We start from the raw sequence: 20,031 nt of genomic DNA, 5'->3' as shown, positions 1-20,031 counted from the left end.
GATATGCACGTATTATTAATGATAACAATTAGTATGCAATGCTTTTTTAAATCCGACCAAAAACGGGAGCTGCAGTTAGATTACTCGACTTGCAATTGTGAGACCACGCGAGTAAAAATAAATCCTGGCTAAATGTGGAAAACTCGGCCAACATCACCCCCCTCCTTTGTCCATTAAAAATGAGTACCACTTTGTGGAAAGTCATGCTACGTAGAGAATGGCCCTCACGATAGAAAAAAAAAAGTGGAATTCTATCACTCGCACGGTAATCGGCAGAGATGAGCGATGCCCTCCAGCTCGACAGAGTGCACACGTTGACGTTTTAATTACGAGTAATTAGTAACGACGTTCGTTTACATTTGCGCCACCCCCCACGTCACAGTTCGGGATGAACTACGGCTTCCGCGAGCGGTGGATAATTTTAGACGACCCAAGGGAACCTTTCGTTATTGGTGCAACCACTTATCTACAATCGCATCCCACCTGCTCCAGTCGGTGGATCCATTTACATTTTACTGCGCACTCAATTTTCACGACACAGTAACATTAATAAAAAGTGGATGTGGTCTTTTTTGTTGTTGCAATCTTGCACAAAAGCTTGGATATTATGGCAATTAAATCAATTTTGCAGAGTACACTTCGATGCACAGTCGACGGAACAGTTAAAGAAAAAAATATGCATGTGAGTGGATTCAGTAACGCTGGCCTGCACATCTCCCGAGTTTTGAGAAACCCCCTTCGATCAATTTGGCCAGGGCAAGTCCCTGAATGGCAACACAACATTATTCTAAGGTTTCATTTATAATGGATCATCTTTTAAGAGTTATAGTGCCACCCCTAGTGACAGACAGACGGGCAGATGGGCGGACGGAGCTCACGCACAAACGCTTTCAACCTTCAGTTGGAATGCATTAAAAATTAACAGCGGGTTTAAATGTTTGCGCTCACAGCAGGGCACCACGGTGGCGAGATGTTAACTACCCCGCCTAGTATACAGGAGGTTGTGGGTTTGATCCCAACCCCAACGCCTGTATATGTGGAGTTTGCATGTTCTCTCTGTGGTCGCGTGGATTTTTTTTCTCCGGGTTCTCCGGTTTTTCCCTCCACATTTAGAAACAACATCAAGCGTTTACAATATTTAGCTGCTATAAATTTCCACGTAATAAGCCACTTCGTTGAGCTATCATTTACGGCCAGGTCGCTTCTGAAAAAGAGCTACGTAGCTCAGTGGGGCCTTACCTGGTAAAATAGAAAATAGTTTGTAGTGGTCAAATATATATTTGTTATATATATATAGAGTAGTCACGGCACGAGCAGTCCTGTTACCTTCCTCCCGTAGCTCCGCTGCTGCCTCCCTTTCCTCGGGCTCCAGGGAACTGTCCAGGTCAGACCCCGCTAAACCTGAGCCCCCCAGGTCCGGTGAGACCCCACGCTCCGGTGCGGACAGACACTGGGGTTGGCCAAGCTCCAGCAGCCCCCCACACAAGCCGGACGTCGGCACCATAACTGGAATAGACAACAATAACAAAACAACATCCACAATGCGCCTTTCATTGAAAATAAATCATTTCAAAGGTAACTTACACAGCAGTGTATGGCACCCTCTCCCCAGTCCACAGGTCTCCATGCCCGCCCCCCTCTCCAGGTTACGAAGGCCACGATACACAGACCACATCCTGGCTATGGTCTACGGCGGTGTTAGCAAGACCCAAGAGACATTCGTTTCATGTTGTGCGTTGGTGCAGCCAACGTGGCACTGGCATTTCCCATGTACATTACGGATACCACAGAGCTACCTCCGAGATCCCCTCCCGCCCTTCTGCAAGCGACGCTCTGGTCGACACAAAACGGCCACAGCAGGAGCAGAGATCACAAAGCTGCCTCGAAGATAACTTTGTCTGGGCCGCCACGGTGGCGAGATGTTAACTACCTCGCCGAGTATACACGATGTTGAAGGGTTTGATCCCGACCACCGATGCCTGTACATTTGGAGTTTGCATGTTCTCCACATGTTGAGTTTGTTGTAACCTTCCCCCGCAACTCCGAACGGTACGGTTGGCTATGTACGCGGTGAAAAACAAGTTTACCATATTTTTCGATTTAAAGCTTTCGTGACTGCAGGGATGCATCTTCTTGGTTCTTTCGGTAAAGTCACGTAGAAGGGAAATAATAAAATAACAAAAATAAAACATAATAAAACAATTCTCACGACATTTCGGCCACAACGCAAGCAGCCGTGGTGTTTCATTCAGACGCTGTCATTCCGACAGACCTGTTCTTCACCTGAGGACGGCTGCTTGCGTTGTGGCCGAAACGTCGTGAGAATTATTTTGTTTTATTTTTATTATTTTATTATTTCCCTTCTACGTGACGTTACCGAAAGAACCAAGAAGAAGTTCACCATACATTACAAACGTCTTCACGCAGGGCATCCATGCCGCAGCCTGCATTCCCACCCAGAGAACACATGCTCCCTTACATAACAACACTGCGGCCCAACTGTCATGTAAATTCATCCGGGTGCTGTAATTCAAACACCGACCACACGATCTATCCTCATAAACGGCGGCTCAAATTGGACACTTATTGTTGAAAATGCAATGTTCTGCATTCCGACTCGAGAGGGGGCAGACGTACAACGGTGACACTCGCTCTCCGGCAACGGGAAAAATCCCCCCAATGCAGTTACATGCAGAGGTGAAGAAAATAATGAACACACGCAGTGTATACCGTTGTGAACGTCTGTTTTTTTAAAAATAGAAATACTGGATTGTTGAACTGCATGCACATAATGTGTGCCACCTGCTTGTGCATCGAATTAAAATAAAATCAACGGACAAATCAAATCCTTGGGCAGCCCCTCCTCTCAGCTGGTGTCCCCTGATACAGCCGTGATGTGATCTTCCTTGCCTGGTATGCAGGAGGTTGGGGTTCGATCCCGACCCTGACGCCTGCTGTATATTTGGAGTTTGCGTGTTCTTCCTGTGGTCACGTGGATTTTTTTTTTTTCTTCGGGTCCTCCGGTTTTTCCCTCCATTTAGAAACATGCATTGAGATTATTTAGTTATTTTGGTGTCTCTTCTGAAAATTAAGGTTAATACCTCAGTGGGCTTTGCCTGGTAGGATGGGGATGGTTTATAGTTGTATTTGTTTGTGTTTGGGTAATTTATTTACCTTTCTTGTACTTTTTTTTGTAATGTTTGTTGTTGTAACGTTCTTAACCCGGTGCCCCTACTAGACATCGGATTCCTCCAGTATGAATAAATATTCTGGTTCCATATCCCAATGGCATGGGCCAGAATCCTCAAAGGACAACTGCTTGCTAGTGGTGCAATTCATTGTGGGGGGGGGGGGGGCGGATTAATGTTCGTGTAGGCTCCTCTGGCACTTCTGTTTCGTAGACCTTCAGTGATAACTTTTCAACAGTTGGTGTTGCTACCGCCCATCTGACTACCGCCGCCACTGTCACTTGCTTGTTTCTAGCGCGTACTTCGTCCAGCCGCCGGACAGACGTCGTTACTGCGGATACGTTCACGATTTAGCCCGTGCCCCGATTCGATGGGCGCGCGCTGCGTGCCGCAGATAAGCAGTTTTAATTTGCAATTATTGAAAAAAAACAAGGTACGCCTAAAAATATCACAAGATATCTTTGTCACATTTTTTTATCATACAAACAAAAAAGACGTGGTAAAAAAATGTCCCCGTAGGCCCTTCAGTTTTCATAGGCCCTAGGCACAATGCCTACTGTGCCAATTTGATAATACGGCACTGTTTGGAGGGGTACGGAAAGGGTTGCGGTGTCTGTGATGTTAGCTTATCGTATGCTTCAGTCGTGAGGCAATGTTAATGAGAATGGTGGTGGTGGTGGTTGTGAAGTATTTTTAGCCGTTGTTTCTACACAGTGTCGCTGCCACGGGTCCTTGAAAATTTCAATGATGAATCGGTGGAAACGCGAGCAGGGAAATTGCAGGGAAGAAGGAACGTGGCCCTGTTGTCTTTAATCGCTAAAAAATTCCGAGCGCTCCACAGAACCAACCGTTAAAAAAAATCCAACACTTGCATGGGGGTTGACAGCATGTGCAGCCAACTGCAACACGGTTAATTGAGTCCACCGTAATTGGTTTATTAACTTTGAAATCAAAAGCAATTAAGTGGTCGCACCTCCCAGGTGAGCCTTATGAAGAATACCGACAAGTACTTTGTCCTTAATAACGCAGAGCACGGGCGATGCATCACAAACACCCCCTCTTAGTGAAATGAAATCGTTGGGGTAATAAACGTGATGGGCCACATACGGAAGAAACAAGAATAAAGCTGCCCTGCTGTCACCGGCTCCTTGTTTATTTTCATAATATTAAGGGTGCGCACACGCCAAAATGACAGTTATTCTGACCAAACGCTGAATACCAAAATAAAATGTAATCAGCCGAGTGGACTAAACGCATGTCCAGCCTCATCTTGCCAATGACCTGCTTCTTTACAGTCACCTTCTGCCTTCTATCGATGTAGTAACTTATTAGGAAGACGCAACGCAAAAAAAACAGAAAACTGGTTATTATCTTGTAGCTACGCAACGAGAGGCTACATCTTATCTCAAGCCCAAATAAATCATCTAAAAACAGTTGTACATTGTTATTCTTGTAAATGATTATTACAAGTCATGTGTTTAAACTGAACAAATATGTTGCTCCGGTTAATCCTAAATCCAAGTGATCGCCCCTACAGTACAGTAGTTGCATATCTTTACAACAGTGGGCGGAGTTGGATTGATGTTGATTGGCGTGGCTCTGCTGTCATCCACTTAGTGGGCAGCGTCTTTTGCGTAGGAGCACAAGACGCTTACCCCACTGAGCAAGCGCATCGATCGGGCGATCGAAAGAGTAACAATCGAAATCATCAGTTGTGCTTCATTTTGAGCGATTTATCTGATCATTTATTGAGCGAGTTTCTAATTTATATTAGTGTTTTTTGGCATAGAGACCTGTGAAAAATGTATATTTTTGGACTATCCGCGATTTTTAAATAACCGCGACCGTCCTCGTCATTAGCGTGGATAATCAAGAGTCTACTGTACTACCCACAAGCTAAGGTTTGTAAATGAGAAAAAATAATTTAAAGTCACAACTACGTGACTTTGAGACATTGCCAATAGCGGCCTCTGGTACAATCGTAGCCACGGTAGAGTCGGCTCGCCTACGCTAACGAGACAAGCCCCGTGACCCCAACTACATCACGATCCACAAATCGTTTCGGGAGTCTCGCCGTATCTATATACACGTGTGGGAGACGCGGAAGTGAATTCTGCTCAGATATACGTTTCTGCCACAACAGTCGATGGAGCGTGGTGCGAGGATGGAAGCATTTGGAATCTGTAATGACAGCACACCTATCGCCTCGATCGAATCACGGTCAGCAAAGCTGATCACAAGAGTCGTAGGCGGTTGACATTAGAATTTAAAACAAAACCTGTAAACTGTAATCAGGCAGAAAGACAGAGGTGAGTAACGAGTTTCCAGAGTTTTGCAGCGACGGGGTGTGTAAAGGATGAGCTGCAGGAGCAGTGTGCAAGGCGGGTCGATAAGGAAACATAATTCGCGTGGCAAGATTAAGAGAGGCGAGCGCGACGAGTGGGCCGACGGGTGAAACAAAGTGTGGGGCCCTTTCGGAAGGGCGCCGATTACAGGCGTGCCGGTGGAAGCGACAAAGGCGAGAAACAGAGCGACGGTAAGATAGAGAGACAAGGGAGAGGTGGACAGGGCAGCAGCATCATCAATAATGCAGACAGCTGTTGGTCGGATTCGATTAGGATTTACTGTTGCAGGCAGCTGGGCTCTTGTGGTTGAATCATGAGTATATTTTCAGGAGGACATTTCGACTGCCGTTTTTACCATGTATTGATGTCTTTTAAATCTTCATTATCATCGGCCATGACCAACCCACTGCTGGATGAAGGCCTCCCGAAGCCATCAATAACAATACCACCTGGCAGCTGCACACGAGGTGATTTAATTTCTCCTCCTCCTTGGTCGACGTACTTTCACATGCATTCCATTTCTTGGCTGCCACTCCTTCAACTGTTATAATCGACCATCGTCAAGAGCAGGCCCGGTCCTGCTGGTGTCATGGTCCACACATTTGCCACGTTTGACAATTTACCTGCAAATTACTCAATTGGAATAAACGTAGCAACCATCGCCTCCTCCTGTAAAGGGCTTGGGGGGCAGTCACGAGACTCAGTGAAGCTTTCCTAGGTAAACAAAAGCTTAAGAACAATCAACCATCATCTCTTTTCGTGACATGTCCTGCCCAAGTCCACCTATTTTTATTTTTTTCAAGGGACTCACATTTATTCCTAACACTGCCTTAAAAAAATTTGCATTAATAAATAATCGGTGAAATTTTGAGCATTGGCCCTTCTTCAAAGCACAAACAGTAAAAAAAAAATTAGGGTTGGTGACTTTACTTAACGTCTATGCGACCTCGTGAAAATTACAATAATTTTTTTTTTCTGATGACCAGTTTATAAATACGGATATGAATAGTTAATTACCTAAGAGTAACTACTGAGTACCAGATAAGCCGGAAAAAACAACAAATATATCACTTACTTTATTAATAAACTCTGAGTTTATTTCGTTCTACTTTTTGGATTATTGATGGGTTTATCTAGTACTGTGTAGGTAGACCTTCTTTCGCACCGTACGTAGCCAACCGTGCTAACAGGAGGTACTAAACGGTTTCTAAGAGGTAACAATTCTTTTTCTGAATTATGTAACTGGTCAATGGGATTTTATTTTAGGATGTTTTCAACCAATTTCTGACATGTGGGAGGGAAAGCAGAGCACCTGGAGTATACCCACTGATGCAAGGGTGGGGGGCAACACTATCTCCGTACAGATGGAAAAAGATGACGATTAGTCCAAATGCTTTCCTGCCTTCTCCTGGCTCGTCAGGGTATGGCACCGCAACACCCACACAGGAAGGAAGTTTCACAACATGATGGAGAATTTAAAAAAAAAATCTATTTGTGCAGTGGATGCAATTTAGGGTGGATTGAGCTTAAACATAATGCAATACAGCAGTAGCAGCAACCAAAGGACGTTAGGGTTTGGGTTTTGAGGTCAAGGAAAGGGGGTTTAGAGAGGTACTTTGCAAGCCCACTGGCTATCAACAAAGATTCGTTCATGAAGCCATCCATATATACAGACACAATTTCAACCGAGAGGATGGGTACAAACTCAGCAACCATTGGAAAGATGTCATCAACCACTTTGGGTCATGACTTTATTTGTGTTTTTCTTGTTAAGGGAGCACAGGTCAAGTCGAGACTTGATTTGTGTTTTCTTGTTACCTTACCCCAGGGCACATATGCCCCGCCCACTTTGTTCTGACACCAGGACGTTTTGTGGCCCTGCATGTTCCCTGAGCGCTTGTGCCACGCCCACTTTCCTCCTGAAGACGATCGCTCGTGTTGTGATCGAAACATCGTGGTTTTATATTGTTATTTCATTTTTTATTTTTTAAAATATTCTATCTACGTGACTTTACCGAAAGAACCAAAGAATATGCGTTTAGAGAGAGTAGTTCGCGTCTCACCGTGCTCCCCACGGTCGTCTGCTCCCTCGCCGGTCGACACGGCGGTGCTCGTGTCCGACTCTGCCCTGCGGTTCTCCGAGTGGCGGACACGCTGCCCCGGCCTGCCAAAGTGGGATCAGTGGAGGGGAGAAACATTCACGAGGCGTTTAGAAAGCTGCACCATCAAGAGTGACGACGTTCGCATCGCTCTTCGGTGGGGTGTTTAAGGTTGTACCGCGTGCGTTGCTGTTCGACGCAAATCTATCGGACAGCAGCAGCCGCGACCGGGAAAACCTACGAAGCAGAGGACACTCACATTCTCTCTCCTTCGTGCTCGCTGTTTGAATCACATTGCGTCATGCTGAATAGCTATTTCATGTTTTAGATATACGGATCTGTCCGACTGTGGCATCACTAACACAATCCCTATCTGGCTCCAACACTTATTGTCAGACAGTTTGAAAAAAAAAATTCATATACATTTTTCAGCATTGGGACGTTTGGCTCATACCAGTTGCATTGTATGTTTAAAAAAATATATATATATGGGAGGAAACCGGAGAACCCTGAGGAAACCCATGCAGAAAAAGGGGAGATCATACAAACGCAACACAGAAAGGCGCTAGAGCAGTCGGGTATCGAATCCCGAGGCCTTCCTGCTGTTCGTGTTACCGCTGCGTTAGTGTTGCTAAAATTGTTACCATGCGTCACCCTGCCTCCAACCCCTCCCCATACTAATTTGCATGACAATGGAAATGGAAAGGACATGGCAACCTATCCGAAACAAAGTACCCGCCACGCATCATTCTCTCGCTGCCATAGTGATACTCAAGAAAATGGGAAGTCACTGACTTGTTGTAACATACACATGGACCTCGCTGCACTGCCAAAAGGAGCGCGAGAATAGAAATTGCTGTATCGAGCCAACGCCGGTGAATCATTGCATTTTTAGTCTGGGAACTAAATGCAGCGACACAACTTGTTCCAAGAAGTGATGGCAGACATGGGCGACTGTAGCAAGCACCTCATGAAATGTGTGAAATGCACATGGAGAATTTCAAGTGTAAAATAATATGCCGAAGTGCGCAGTATCAAAACAAAATGCATTTCTCGGTGTACACAACTTGCTGAACCTGCCATACTTGTCACCTGTACGTATGAAATAACAGTTCTCAGATTCAAAGCAGTATTTGCATCTTAGTTGATAACGTTGAACGTAATTTTGTTAAAGCTTCTATGATTAAGGACTCGTCAATCATGTGGATTGCGCGAAAGAGATATTTTTTTAACAATTTCTCACGATTCGACATTTCATTGCAACAATTTTAGTTAATGGAATTGATTTACAGATTTAATTATTATTATTGTGAATGAATGTAAAAAAAAAGTAACAGTCATGCAACAGAAAATGATGGTCACGAAACTCCTGTCGCAGACAACACTCCGGGGGCTCCGGCGCGTTTTGCTGCCGCTCCCCGGCACGTTTAACTTCATTTGTCGTACTTCCTCCTATTAGCGTCGCCACACTTCCTGAGGAATCAATCTGGGCAAAGGGAGCCGCTGGCCGTTCGATTGGCCTGAACTCTCAAACACATAGTGCAGTGGAGCCCAAAACTCAAATCTCCAACGGGCGTTACCCAACAAATGTCGTAGCCTGGGCCCTGCCGGCGATAAATACGGAGCACATAATAAATTAATAACAGTCTATCATCTCTCTGTCTCTCACTCCTTCCGTGTGTCTCTCGGTGTCTCCCCTCCATCCGATGATGCCCTTGTTTTATTGCGTCTGTCTCTGTGTTCGGCTCAATCTGTTAAGTGTGCGTCTCTCCGTGTCCGTCTCTTTCAATGTCCGTCTGCCTCTCTCCGCTTTTTCAGATATATCTGTGGCAGACCTTCCCCCTCTCTCTGTGAGGGCCCAATCCTCTCATTGCCCTTCCTCCTCTCTTCCTACATCACGTTTCACCTGCCGCTACCCAACGCCCCCCTGCCACCAAAAACACAAAATATGTTTGATCCGTGATCACTGCTCCGAAACCTTCATTAACAAATACGTTTTCGCTCAGCTTGCCATTTCTCCTCAACGATTTATGCGAACCGCTGAAAGTTGTATACTTCGAGTGTACACTTACCCAACTGAAAGCACCTTGCGCACCATCTCCAGGGACGGGACGCTGCTGAGGGCCTTCGCCAGGTCATAGCCCCCCACGGGCACCGGTGCCGGGCACGCCGACTCCTCCTGCAGCTCTTGCCCCGGGGTCGTGCCGTGCCCCGACCCTGCGTCTTGGTCGCAGGGCAGTGGAGGCGAAGAGGACTTGGGGGAAACCCGGCGCCTGCCGCACGCAGCTATGCCTGTACCGGTACACGCACGCACGCGCGATTCATTCAGGCGGCATCGTAAGCACGTACACGTACATACAGCATGTCAATACACTGTGAGACGTGGGGTTATTCGACTAAACCAAATTGGTTAGTGTGGGCTGGTGAAGGTCGGAAGCAGAGATTTGGAAGCAGAGAAGTATAGTACAACAGTAATGGGTATATGTTGCATTGCTCTCTGCTGCCCACCACGTAGTCCCACAGCAGCCTATGAAAACGGTGCATGGTGGTCACCCGTCAAAAAACTATCCAGTGCAACGATGCTTAGCTCCGGAAATCTGATGAGATCAGCTGTTGCAGTCGTCACCCTGATCTTCAAAGTTTCGCTCTTACAGTATCCCACTCTTCGATTCTAGGTCTTCCCCCTCGGTCACAGACCTCTGGGTGGATATTCTAATAACGCTCGCCTCGGTAACCCGACTTCCTCTATCCTGCAAACGTCCCCTACCCCATAATAAAGCATGTAATCTATACACCACTTGGTAACTGGAGAGAAAACACAACTGTACGAAATAGATAAAACATTTTATGGGTACTGGACACAAAGTCATAAAAAAAATCCTGTGTTTACATGTGGCCAAAGAATTGAGTTCTACTAATATAGTATTTGCTTTTACCGGTACTGTAACAGTTGAGGCGAGCAGCATTGTGCACTATTTGCAAGAGAGTACAAGGTTAACACTGTATATCATTCCGGACATGGTCATTTTCAGTCTGTGTAATGTTACTGTACATTAAACCGCATTGTATTCATCTGTATAAATGGGGAAATTTCTGTTCTCAAAATAACCCAAATGTTAGGGGAATACATCAACGTGCAGCTCACGGATGACAAAGAACCCAATGGCAAGGCCTGGTTGCTTCGACAGCACCGGCCACGATGACCTCTTGACCTTGCCCTCATTATGCGGAAGCCCCTGCCGGTGCAACATGGCACGCGTTACCAGGGGGCTCACGGTGCGAGCTCGGAGCATCGTGCGGCCTGACTGATGAGGCCCCGTGACTCTGCTGACCTTCGCTGTGGGGCTGCGCGGTGTGCCTCTCCGCCTGCATGGAGCGGCTGTCACTCTCCCTGCTGTCAAGCGCTCGCTGCAGCGACAGGGGTCTCCTGGCGCTCACCGTCGTCGCGCGGCCCCGAGTCCGTGATGCAGGCAGCTTGCCTGCAAGGCGCGACAGCAGTGCGCAGTAAACACACGCGCGGTTACCGCGACACTGGCATGCGACGCTTTTCTTCAGGAGTAGACAGGCGGAGTCCGTCTCCGTGCTGTCACGAGCGGACCAAGTGCTCATTGCATCTGGCAGGTTTTTGAGCCAGTGGCGAAAATTCCACATTCCTGTGGCAGGGGCTGCCTCTTGAAGGAAAGCCACCGTGGGCGTATTTGCATTTACAGCCCTTTTCAATGCGCCGCCGTGTAGCTTCGGGTTATTTTGGCCATACTTTACCATGCTGGGCAGTACGGGTTGGTAAAGGGGGGGGGGGTGGTACACAGAATTGGTCAGGTATAATTACAATACAGCAATGGAGTTTACTGCACTACCTTCTGCTGCTCACACAGCTTGTTTATATTTAATTGTTTCTAACTGCTGTATACACATTTAATCAATTTAACCGTTGTATTCACAAGCTGTGAAACATGCTTAACTGCATAACATTACATTATTTTAAATTATCAATACATTCATAAATGTGTGTAGATAAGAAGCCGACTGAAAATTTAATATTTCATTTGGTCGAAGTCGACTCAAAATGTATTCAGGCATAATCAATCTACTGCTGGATGAAAACCTCTCCACCCCAAGTAATCACCATCTTTTACGGTCCCTGCGATGAAACAATCTATCGAGCACCAAAGTATGACGCCTGCTGTATATTTGGAGCTTGCATGTCTCTCCCCGTGGTGGCGTGGATTTTTCTCCGGGTCCTCTGGTTTTTCCCTCCACATTTAGAATCAACGTGCGTTTAAAGAATTTCTACATGACGATAAGCCACTTCATTGAGTTATCATTTGCGGCCAGGTCACTTCTTAAAAATAAACATTTAGCTGAGTGGGCCTTTACCTGGTACAATAAAAAACAATGTCCAGTAACGTGTACTACAAAGCACTCGTGTGTATATCATCACTGCGCATCTCCTATCCAGCTGCGCTATCGTCGCTGTCAAGTCCTCACCTCTGCCCTCCGCCACCTGCGCTTGCAGGCGTTTGAAAACGTCAGCAGAGTTCCGTAGCAGCGACTGCTGCCTCCGCTGCTGTTCGCGATCCTTCCTCTGATGCCCTGCCACCAGCGAGACGTCTCGACCACGTTAATCGCATGGCCCACCTCCGTTTGTTCATCTAAATTTTTAATATATTTTTTTATAAGAATACAACAAGAATTCAAACCGTGCAGATTTTCTCAGATTGTACTGTAGCAGCTACCCTACGTGTTTCCCGGGATACGCCAGAGGTCGCAAACGGGTTTTGATTCCTTACCCATACCCGGCCGCACCAGGGTCGCAAACGGGTACCCGTACCCGGCCGTACCCGTACCCTACCCGTACCCGGCTGGGTACGGCTGGGTACGGGTAGGGTACGGGTATCGGGTACCTGATTGCGACCTCTGGGATGAAGCCATGTTGCAGGCGCGGGTGGGTTGATTCTAGGAATTGTGAGAAGAGACATGACGTTGGGAAATGAGTGACAAACGGTTACTCACCAGTGACTCACGGTCTACCCGTACCCGTACCCGGCCGCACCAGGGTCGCAAACGGGTACCCGTACCCGTACAGGTACGGGTAGCCGGGTATCGGGAAGGGTACGGGTATCGGGTACCCGGTTGCGACCTCTGGGATATGCCGCGTGTTGTTCGGCACACGATGGCAGACATTTTGCTCCACGTGCCGGTTAGCTTTTGTAGTGCGTCAAGAAACGTCGGACAACGATGCCAAACAACAACAGAAAAAAATACAGGGAGCTGCAACTTAAAAATATTTCCCCCCACTCGCACAGACGTGGGGTAAGCGTGCATCGCCACTTACAGCCCTGAGCTTGTGGTGGAAAGCCTTTCATGGCAAGGGCCAATCACCTCAAGCTAAGCAGGTTTGAGTTTGAATAGCCCACGAGTGTGTGACCACAATACGTATATAACAGGTATATAGGTTGCTGCGGGGCTACGTTTTCATCAGAGGATATCATTGTACTCTCCTATGTACCCACACGACTATGCTCTCCACCGTCATCAACCCGCACTGACCCGCATGGTTAAATAACCCCCATGAACGACACGGCACAAGGGAGGCCCTCATCTAGCAGTGGAATGACATAATGGCTGTAATTGTACACTTGCAACACAATCAATTCTCACTCGTTCTCTATTTGATGCGCGCATTGTGATCCTAAGAATGGACTAAGTGATCAATCGACGATGCGTCACGTGCCTAACAGCACGCGATCGATCGGGCTCAACAAAATGCGCAGCGAGCGTGGCTTACGTGATGACGAGTGCAGCTCCGGTGGGTTTGGCGGGAAGTCCCACAGGGTCTCCGATTCGCCCAAGTCCAGCAGCTGCAGCAGCAGGCTGGGCTCCAGCTCCAGGAGGCTCCCCGCGGCGCCCGCCAGGCCCACCGCGACGCGAGCGCGGCCCCCCCGCGCTCCCTCCGCCAAACACGTGCCGCCTGCTGCAACGTGCACACACAAAGACAAAGATCCCCCCCCCGCACCGTATAGCCTCAACAGACTGTTTGGGCGAGTGCTGTTGGCGAGCACCTATGAAGGCCGTCACGGCATACGAGGGGGTGGGTGGCCATGACCACGCCCGGCCGCCTTTGTCTCCCCCATAATGGCGATGTTTGCACACCGCCCCAGCTACTCATTCGAGGCCGAGTCGACCTGGGGGGGGGGCAGGACCGGTTCAGAAAATCGTCGCTGGTGTTGGCCGTGAGTGGGAATCCAACCCGGGTGATCTGGTTAGAGGCGTCTCTGTAAAACCACACTTAGTCAAATCGGAGCCTTTCAGTCGATGCGAGCATATGTTACTTAATTAAATTAAATAAAGCGGATGCATGAAGTAGTGTATAGATGTTGTCTTTGGGTATCACTGGCATTTCATTTCATTGAGAATATATCAGTTGACTTTGAGTGTCACAAATGCAATGTTGTATATATTTTTAAACGAATAATTGTTATACCCCTTGTAAGCGTGGGTTGGTTATTTTTTCTTCCAAGCACTCCCATTTCCTTCCACGTGAAAAATCCAATGAGGAATTGAGGACGCAGGTCAACGTGACCAGTCCATTGGTAATCATGAGCAAATTGTGGAAATTACACATTCCCATGGCGACACCAGTCACTCCATAGATCGACAATAGATCGGAACACTCCTGAAAATTAGGGTGGAGACTCTGAGGCTCGGCCTGAATGAATGCAGTGCTATTGTTCTCATGAGCGTATTTAGGAGATTATGAGATGCTCCGGAAAGAAACATGCACCTGAAACCCAAACTCGTGCCCCATGTCAATAAAGTTACACATCTGATCATAAGCAGCACACACCTACCGGATTAGGAGATGCACCCCGCTCCCACAACTCTTTCTTTGAAATACATAGGGAAAATTGCGTGTTATATAATCTGGAGAATACGGTAAACGTCCCCCATGATAAATCATGAATCAGTACATCGTGACGTGCCTGCTAATGACAGCATACGGAGTAAGACTCGACATGTCCTCAAAGGCGAGCGCATCGGGTGAACTTGCACGCGGCTTGACACAACCCAACCGGACAGCTGATCTAGCATAAGAGGCAAGAGGTTACACCGCGGTTGTCACTGCTTTCGGTGCCGATGCTGCTGCTGCCTGGAGTTCTGCTACAAATGCAGATGGCTCTGGCTACAGCAGTGACAGGCGTTGTACATCCCGCCGTAATTAATGCTCACCGACAAGACCCGCGGGGCCCCCACATTCCTCTCGCTCGATCGGCCCGAATCGGTGGTTTCCAGGTCTCAAGTCACCCCCTTTACCCCCGTCTCAAGGCCAGAATAACCCTCCAGCATTAACCGCACCGCCATAAATATCACCGCGTCGAGACCATAGCCCATTGCCCTATCCCCCCCCCCCCCACCCCGTGTGTAAATAAATTGATGTCTTAATTATCCCTCCGTTTATTCGGTGGCAATTTTTGTATTTAATGTCTCCAAAAATATGCACAGGCAGATCACTCTGCCTTTTCCCATGAAGGATTAATAAAGAGGTCAGTGATTTTCTGATCAAACAAGTACTGATGCAGTGCTCATCACCCGTTTACAGCTCTAGGCCAGCGATATAAATTCCACATTCGTATAGCGAGGGCGACGCTCTCCATGGGACAACTACTGTTCACTTCCTCACTGCACGGGCATAAGTAGTACTAATCACATACCTGCATTCCCCATAAATATGCTAAATTCCTCTTCATATGCAAATTCTTTTGTCAAGGCGCCCTTTCCCCCCCCTTCCAACCCAGCTTATATATATGCTCCAAGCACGTGTGCTGTTTCATTCAGACGCTGTCGCCTCAACAGACCTGGTTTTCACCTGAGGACGGCTGCTTGCGTTGTGGCCGAAACGTCGTGAGAATTATTTTATTATGTTTTATTTTTATTATTTTATTACTTCCCTTCTACGTGACTTTACCGAGAGAACCAAGAAGATAAAAGTGGTACTCATTTGATCGATCACTGAGAGATGATTTGCAGAGTCAACCCCCGACCGGCGTTTGAACTCGTAACCTTCTGATGTTCCAAGCGGCCCACCCTACCCACTAGGCTGTCTGGCCGGTTAAAATCATAAGAGCTGCGAGCCGAGGAGGCGGTGGTGAGACAAAGGTGGTTGCGTGACACTGACCGGCCGCCCCCAGGGCCTCATCCAGCAGCTCTCCCTCTTCCAGGTCCATGGCTCCACCGTACTCGACGTCATTCTCACCAGACCTGCCTCGGCGTGACACACGGGGGAGACGCGTGAATGCACGCACACTAAGACAAAAATTTCCCCCCCGTCGTATAGCCTTAACAGACCGTTGGGGCAAGCGCTGTTAGTGAGCGCCTATGGCGGGCACGGCACAGCATGCGACGGGGTGGGTGGCCATCACCACGCCCGGCCGCCTTTGCGCACACACACAAACCTCCACTCGCACTCTATACACCCCCCTGATAACCGGCATATGAGTGGCAGGGAAATTTGGTTTCTTCATAACTTGTGTCTCCATAATCTGTGATGCGAGGGTAAAAGTATAATTTACAGCCTGGTGTCAATCCACTGCTGGATAAAGGTTTTCCCCATGCAATGTCAGCCACGGGGGTTGCTTGCCCAAACTTCAACGCGCTGGTCAGTGTAGGAAAGTAAAGAAGGGGTGGTGGTGGTCACAGAACCGGTTCGGCCATCAGTCGCCAAAGATGCGAACCGTGGCCAAGAATCAAAAACTCAGGACCCTGGCTTCACCGCGCTAATGAACGCACCACACGGCTCCCGCAATCTGTTACCGAGCTATAAATTGGTGCTCTAAATAGCGTTGACATATAGTAAGGCTAGAGGTATGTGATAATTACGAGTGAGCCAGCCACCAGTACATCCTATTGATGGGGTGATTTTTTTTTGTCCACCGCAATCATTAATAAAACCACGTGGCACGGGTGACCTTACGAGGGTTGTGACCGGGCGGTGGAGGACTTCGTATTAGCTGAAATTTTGCCCACGAGGCAGCGCATCACTCATTGCTATTAGCACGGTGAAAAATGTTCATTTGTGGCTTTTTCACCTAAGGTCAAAGGTCGTACATATCTCATCATCAACACAGTAAATGGGCCCCGGCTCTCTCCATGCAAAATAACCCTTAATCGGCTTTGCACAATGAAAATGCTCAAGTGCTAATGACTGAATGACACACAAATGAATAAATATATATATGTACATGATGATTATTGTGCCTGCATTACATAAATAGAGTATACCATTTCATACCCATAAAATTTCTCGGTATACATAATTTAGTCTGCATTATCCAAGCTTTGCAAAATATCAATCATTTGTACAGCAAAGTATGTACAATACAATTTCATAAAATGTAATACCTAAGGCAGTGGCGTGGCTACGGAGTGTGGCGGCAGCTCAACTCCAATGAGGCACACGGATCAGAGGGGCTGAGGGCACCAGGCTATGAACATTGGGGGGGGGGGGTAAACTGTACAAGGGACCACCACCCCTCAACCCCTTGAATTTCTTGCACCAGGGCCCACGCCAACCGCACTGCAACACTGGCCTAACATGAGCACGCTGTACAATATGGCGCCATGCTAACAACAGTGCCAGTCGTGCTGGGGAGTCATGAACCCCACGGAGGTAAACGACCGGCCGTGGTGAGGCGCGCACATGGTCTCTGTGTCGATGTCGTTCTCCTCCGTGCTGCTGCTGCCAGCCGTGCTGGCCGAGCTGCTGCTGCCCTCGCCCAGCAAGTTGTTCTCCTCCTCGCCGGTGAGACACTCTCCATCCAGGTCCCCGTCAGAAATCTCCTGCTGTGCACATACGCACGCACGAGACGCGGGGCTGCCATGCACGGACGAGACGCGGCGCCACTATACACACACGCGTATCCGAGATGCAGGGTCGCTGTACGTACGAGACACGGTGCTGTCATACGGACAAACACACGAGACGCGTGACGGCTGTAGATATGAGACACGGTGCAAGCCCTGGTCCCCTCCACAATGGAGTACTGCGCCCCAGTGTGGAGTTGTCAGCTCTTAAACAAACCCTGGCGATAGCGAAATGAACATCGCACTTCGTATCATCAGCTGAACTATAAAGTGCACTCCACTCCCGTGGCTTCCTTGTGCTGGCAAACGTCGTCGCAGTCAGTCAACATCGGACGCGATGCCGCGCCAACCCGTGGAGGCATCACGATATTACGGATAACATCGCTCTGCCCGTCCCGAGAACGCCTGACAAGAACCCCCACGCAAATTGGCTGAAATCCAGGAAACCTTTCTAGATGCGCGCTTCCGCTCCAGCAGCCAAAAATAAAATATAATCCAGCACTTGCTGGACAGGGATCGTGGGCGGCTACGGAAGTGGCAAACAAACACCGCACGGAGGACCCGACTGTGGGTGCACCGGGCTTCTCCTCTCTTGCACGACGATCGTGGACCTCGCTCTAGCGCGCTCGAACGCAACGTGGGAGGTGAGCGTCCACTTTCCACAAATGGAACAAAGAATCACCGGGCCGCCACTGTCGTGAAGTCCAAACAACAAAAAACACTTCACACCAACGAATTCGCCATCCACGCAACATCCAGTCTCTGCGATATTGCAGCGGCGACTGCCTCCTTTGGGTCAGTTGAAAAAACGTAGGGTTCAACTATACACAACGCACCACATACTCATTGAAGGCTAGGCTGACCTAGGGTAAAATAAAATAAATCACGTTTCTTTATTTTACTACCTACGTGAATTTACCGAAAGAACCAAAGAGTATGGATTCCTGCAGTCACGAAAGCTTCAAATCAAGATTGACCTAGGGTAGGCCCAGGAATGGTTCATTTATTCACCACTGCTGTTAGCCGGCATCACGTCCGGCCGCCTTTGTCTCTCCAGCGACAATATTTCCACACCGCTCCAGGTACTAATTTGAGGCCGAGCCGACCTAGGGGAGACCCAGGAACAGTTCAAATAATCGACACTGGTGCCGACCGTGACCAGGAATCGAACTCGCTTCGCCGGATTCATAGCGCGGCACGCTAACCCCCGCTGCACCAACCGCCCACACAAAACGCACGCGTACGGCGACACACTCCCGAGCATAACCTTTCAAACCGCAGCGGCGAGAGACCAGGAATACGGCACTCACGTTGGAATCGTCGTGCTGCGTCTTATCGTCGTCCTCTTCCTCGACAGGCAGCGCGCCGCCGCCGCCGTCCCGGGGCAGGGTGCTGTCCCTGGAGCAGCTGCCGTCGCGCGGCGAGCGGATTCCGACCGCCGAGGCGACCGACGCCAGCGCGCCGGCCGCTTCGGTGCACGAGTGCGAGCTCTGCCGGCCGGGACGCGGCTGCTTTGTCCGAGACGGGCCCCCGCGTGGACTCGTGTGGCTGCTGGGCAGAGTGGCGGCGCGGCCCGACTGGGAGCGCGACAGCTCGATGGTGAGCCTCTGTAATGGCATAAAATCAAATCTCATCAATCTCGTAGGTGGTGGGGACGACGTTGCTTTGTGGCTTCAACCGAGTTGGAAATTTGCGAGGACGGTTTTCCCTCGTTATTCACGAGCTTGCCGTCCGCGATTTTGGCTATACGCGAATCGCATCTGGAACTCTACACGACTGCATCGAGAGAGAGGAAAAAAGTGAGGAGAGAGACATGATAAAGTGATGAGATAAGGTGATGATGCTACTGTGCAGCATCATAATTTTAGGAAAGTTTATTTTGAAACTATTATTTAGTACTTTATGTTTATTAGAACCATTTTTTTCTGTTGTAATTTTCAGGTTTTCTATAGCTTACTTTATAGTACTTCAACCTAAATGCACTGCTCGCGATCATACTACTGCGAAAGAACGTACGTATTATTGAACTTATTTCTCGCCGTACGTAGCCAATCGTGCTAATCGGAGGTGCGAGAAATGGACAAACGAAAACCCAAAAAAGCAGTTTCAAATAAATTAGTTCTCAATCTTGCTGATTTAAAAGTGCACAGCTCCAGCGGCTTCCTAATATCGGAAGGAAGAGCATTCCAGACGGCCACAGAAGCACACCAGAAAGCGCGCGATGTGGTCACCGTCTTGTTCGATGGCTCGCGAGAATGGTGGATGGACAAAGGTCTCAGTCGCAGCTACGGCAAGGACATGGTGGATGTGGGAGCTGGAGGTAAAGGGTCCTGTGACCGATCCACGACGACACTGCGTCGAGGCGGGATGAGAGAGCGGACAGTGGGAATGGGACGCAGCTAACGTAACCATACTAAGTGAGATATATTCAATACATCACCGAGGGTGCAAGCTGATAGGCACATATTGATTTACCCCCCCCCCCCCTCACAATTCAATTGTGGTTGCAACTTAATTAAAAAAACAAACATATTTTCA

General features: G+C 48.4%; 1 protein-coding gene across 4 annotated transcripts in view; it reads right to left on the bottom strand.

The window, feature by feature from the left end:
• TRIM37 (tripartite motif containing 37) overlaps nt 1–20,031 on the bottom strand; it is a 44,209-nt gene that overhangs the window by 1,319 nt on the left and 22,859 nt on the right. For 3 of the 4 annotated variants that reach the window (XM_078612034.1, XM_078612035.1, XM_078612037.1), the window contains 9 exons: nt 18,804–19,100; nt 17,330–17,472; nt 15,809–15,891; nt 13,421–13,606; nt 12,121–12,225; nt 10,965–11,111; nt 9,705–9,924; nt 7,597–7,697; nt 1,327–1,506 (listed from right to left, as the gene is read on the bottom strand). In XM_078612034.1, coding sequence (XP_078468160.1) covers nt 1,327–1,506; nt 7,597–7,697; nt 9,705–9,924; nt 10,965–11,111; nt 12,121–12,225; nt 13,421–13,606; nt 15,809–15,891; nt 17,330–17,472; nt 18,804–19,100 — 1,462 coding nt within the window. The remainder of the gene's footprint in view (nt 1–1,326; nt 1,507–7,596; nt 7,698–9,704; nt 9,925–10,964; nt 11,112–12,120; nt 12,226–13,420; nt 13,607–15,808; nt 15,892–17,329; nt 17,473–18,803; nt 19,101–20,031) is intronic. The other variant, XM_078612036.1, reaches the window with a different exon arrangement.

Source organism: Lampetra planeri, chromosome 37 (genome assembly GCF_965212315.1).
Source record: "Lampetra planeri chromosome 37, kcLamPlan1.2.h2, whole genome shotgun sequence".
NCBI classification, from domain to species: Eukaryota; Metazoa; Chordata; class Hyperoartia; order Petromyzontiformes; family Petromyzontidae; genus Lampetra; species Lampetra planeri.
This window is presented reverse-complemented; position numbering and strand designations above follow the sequence as displayed.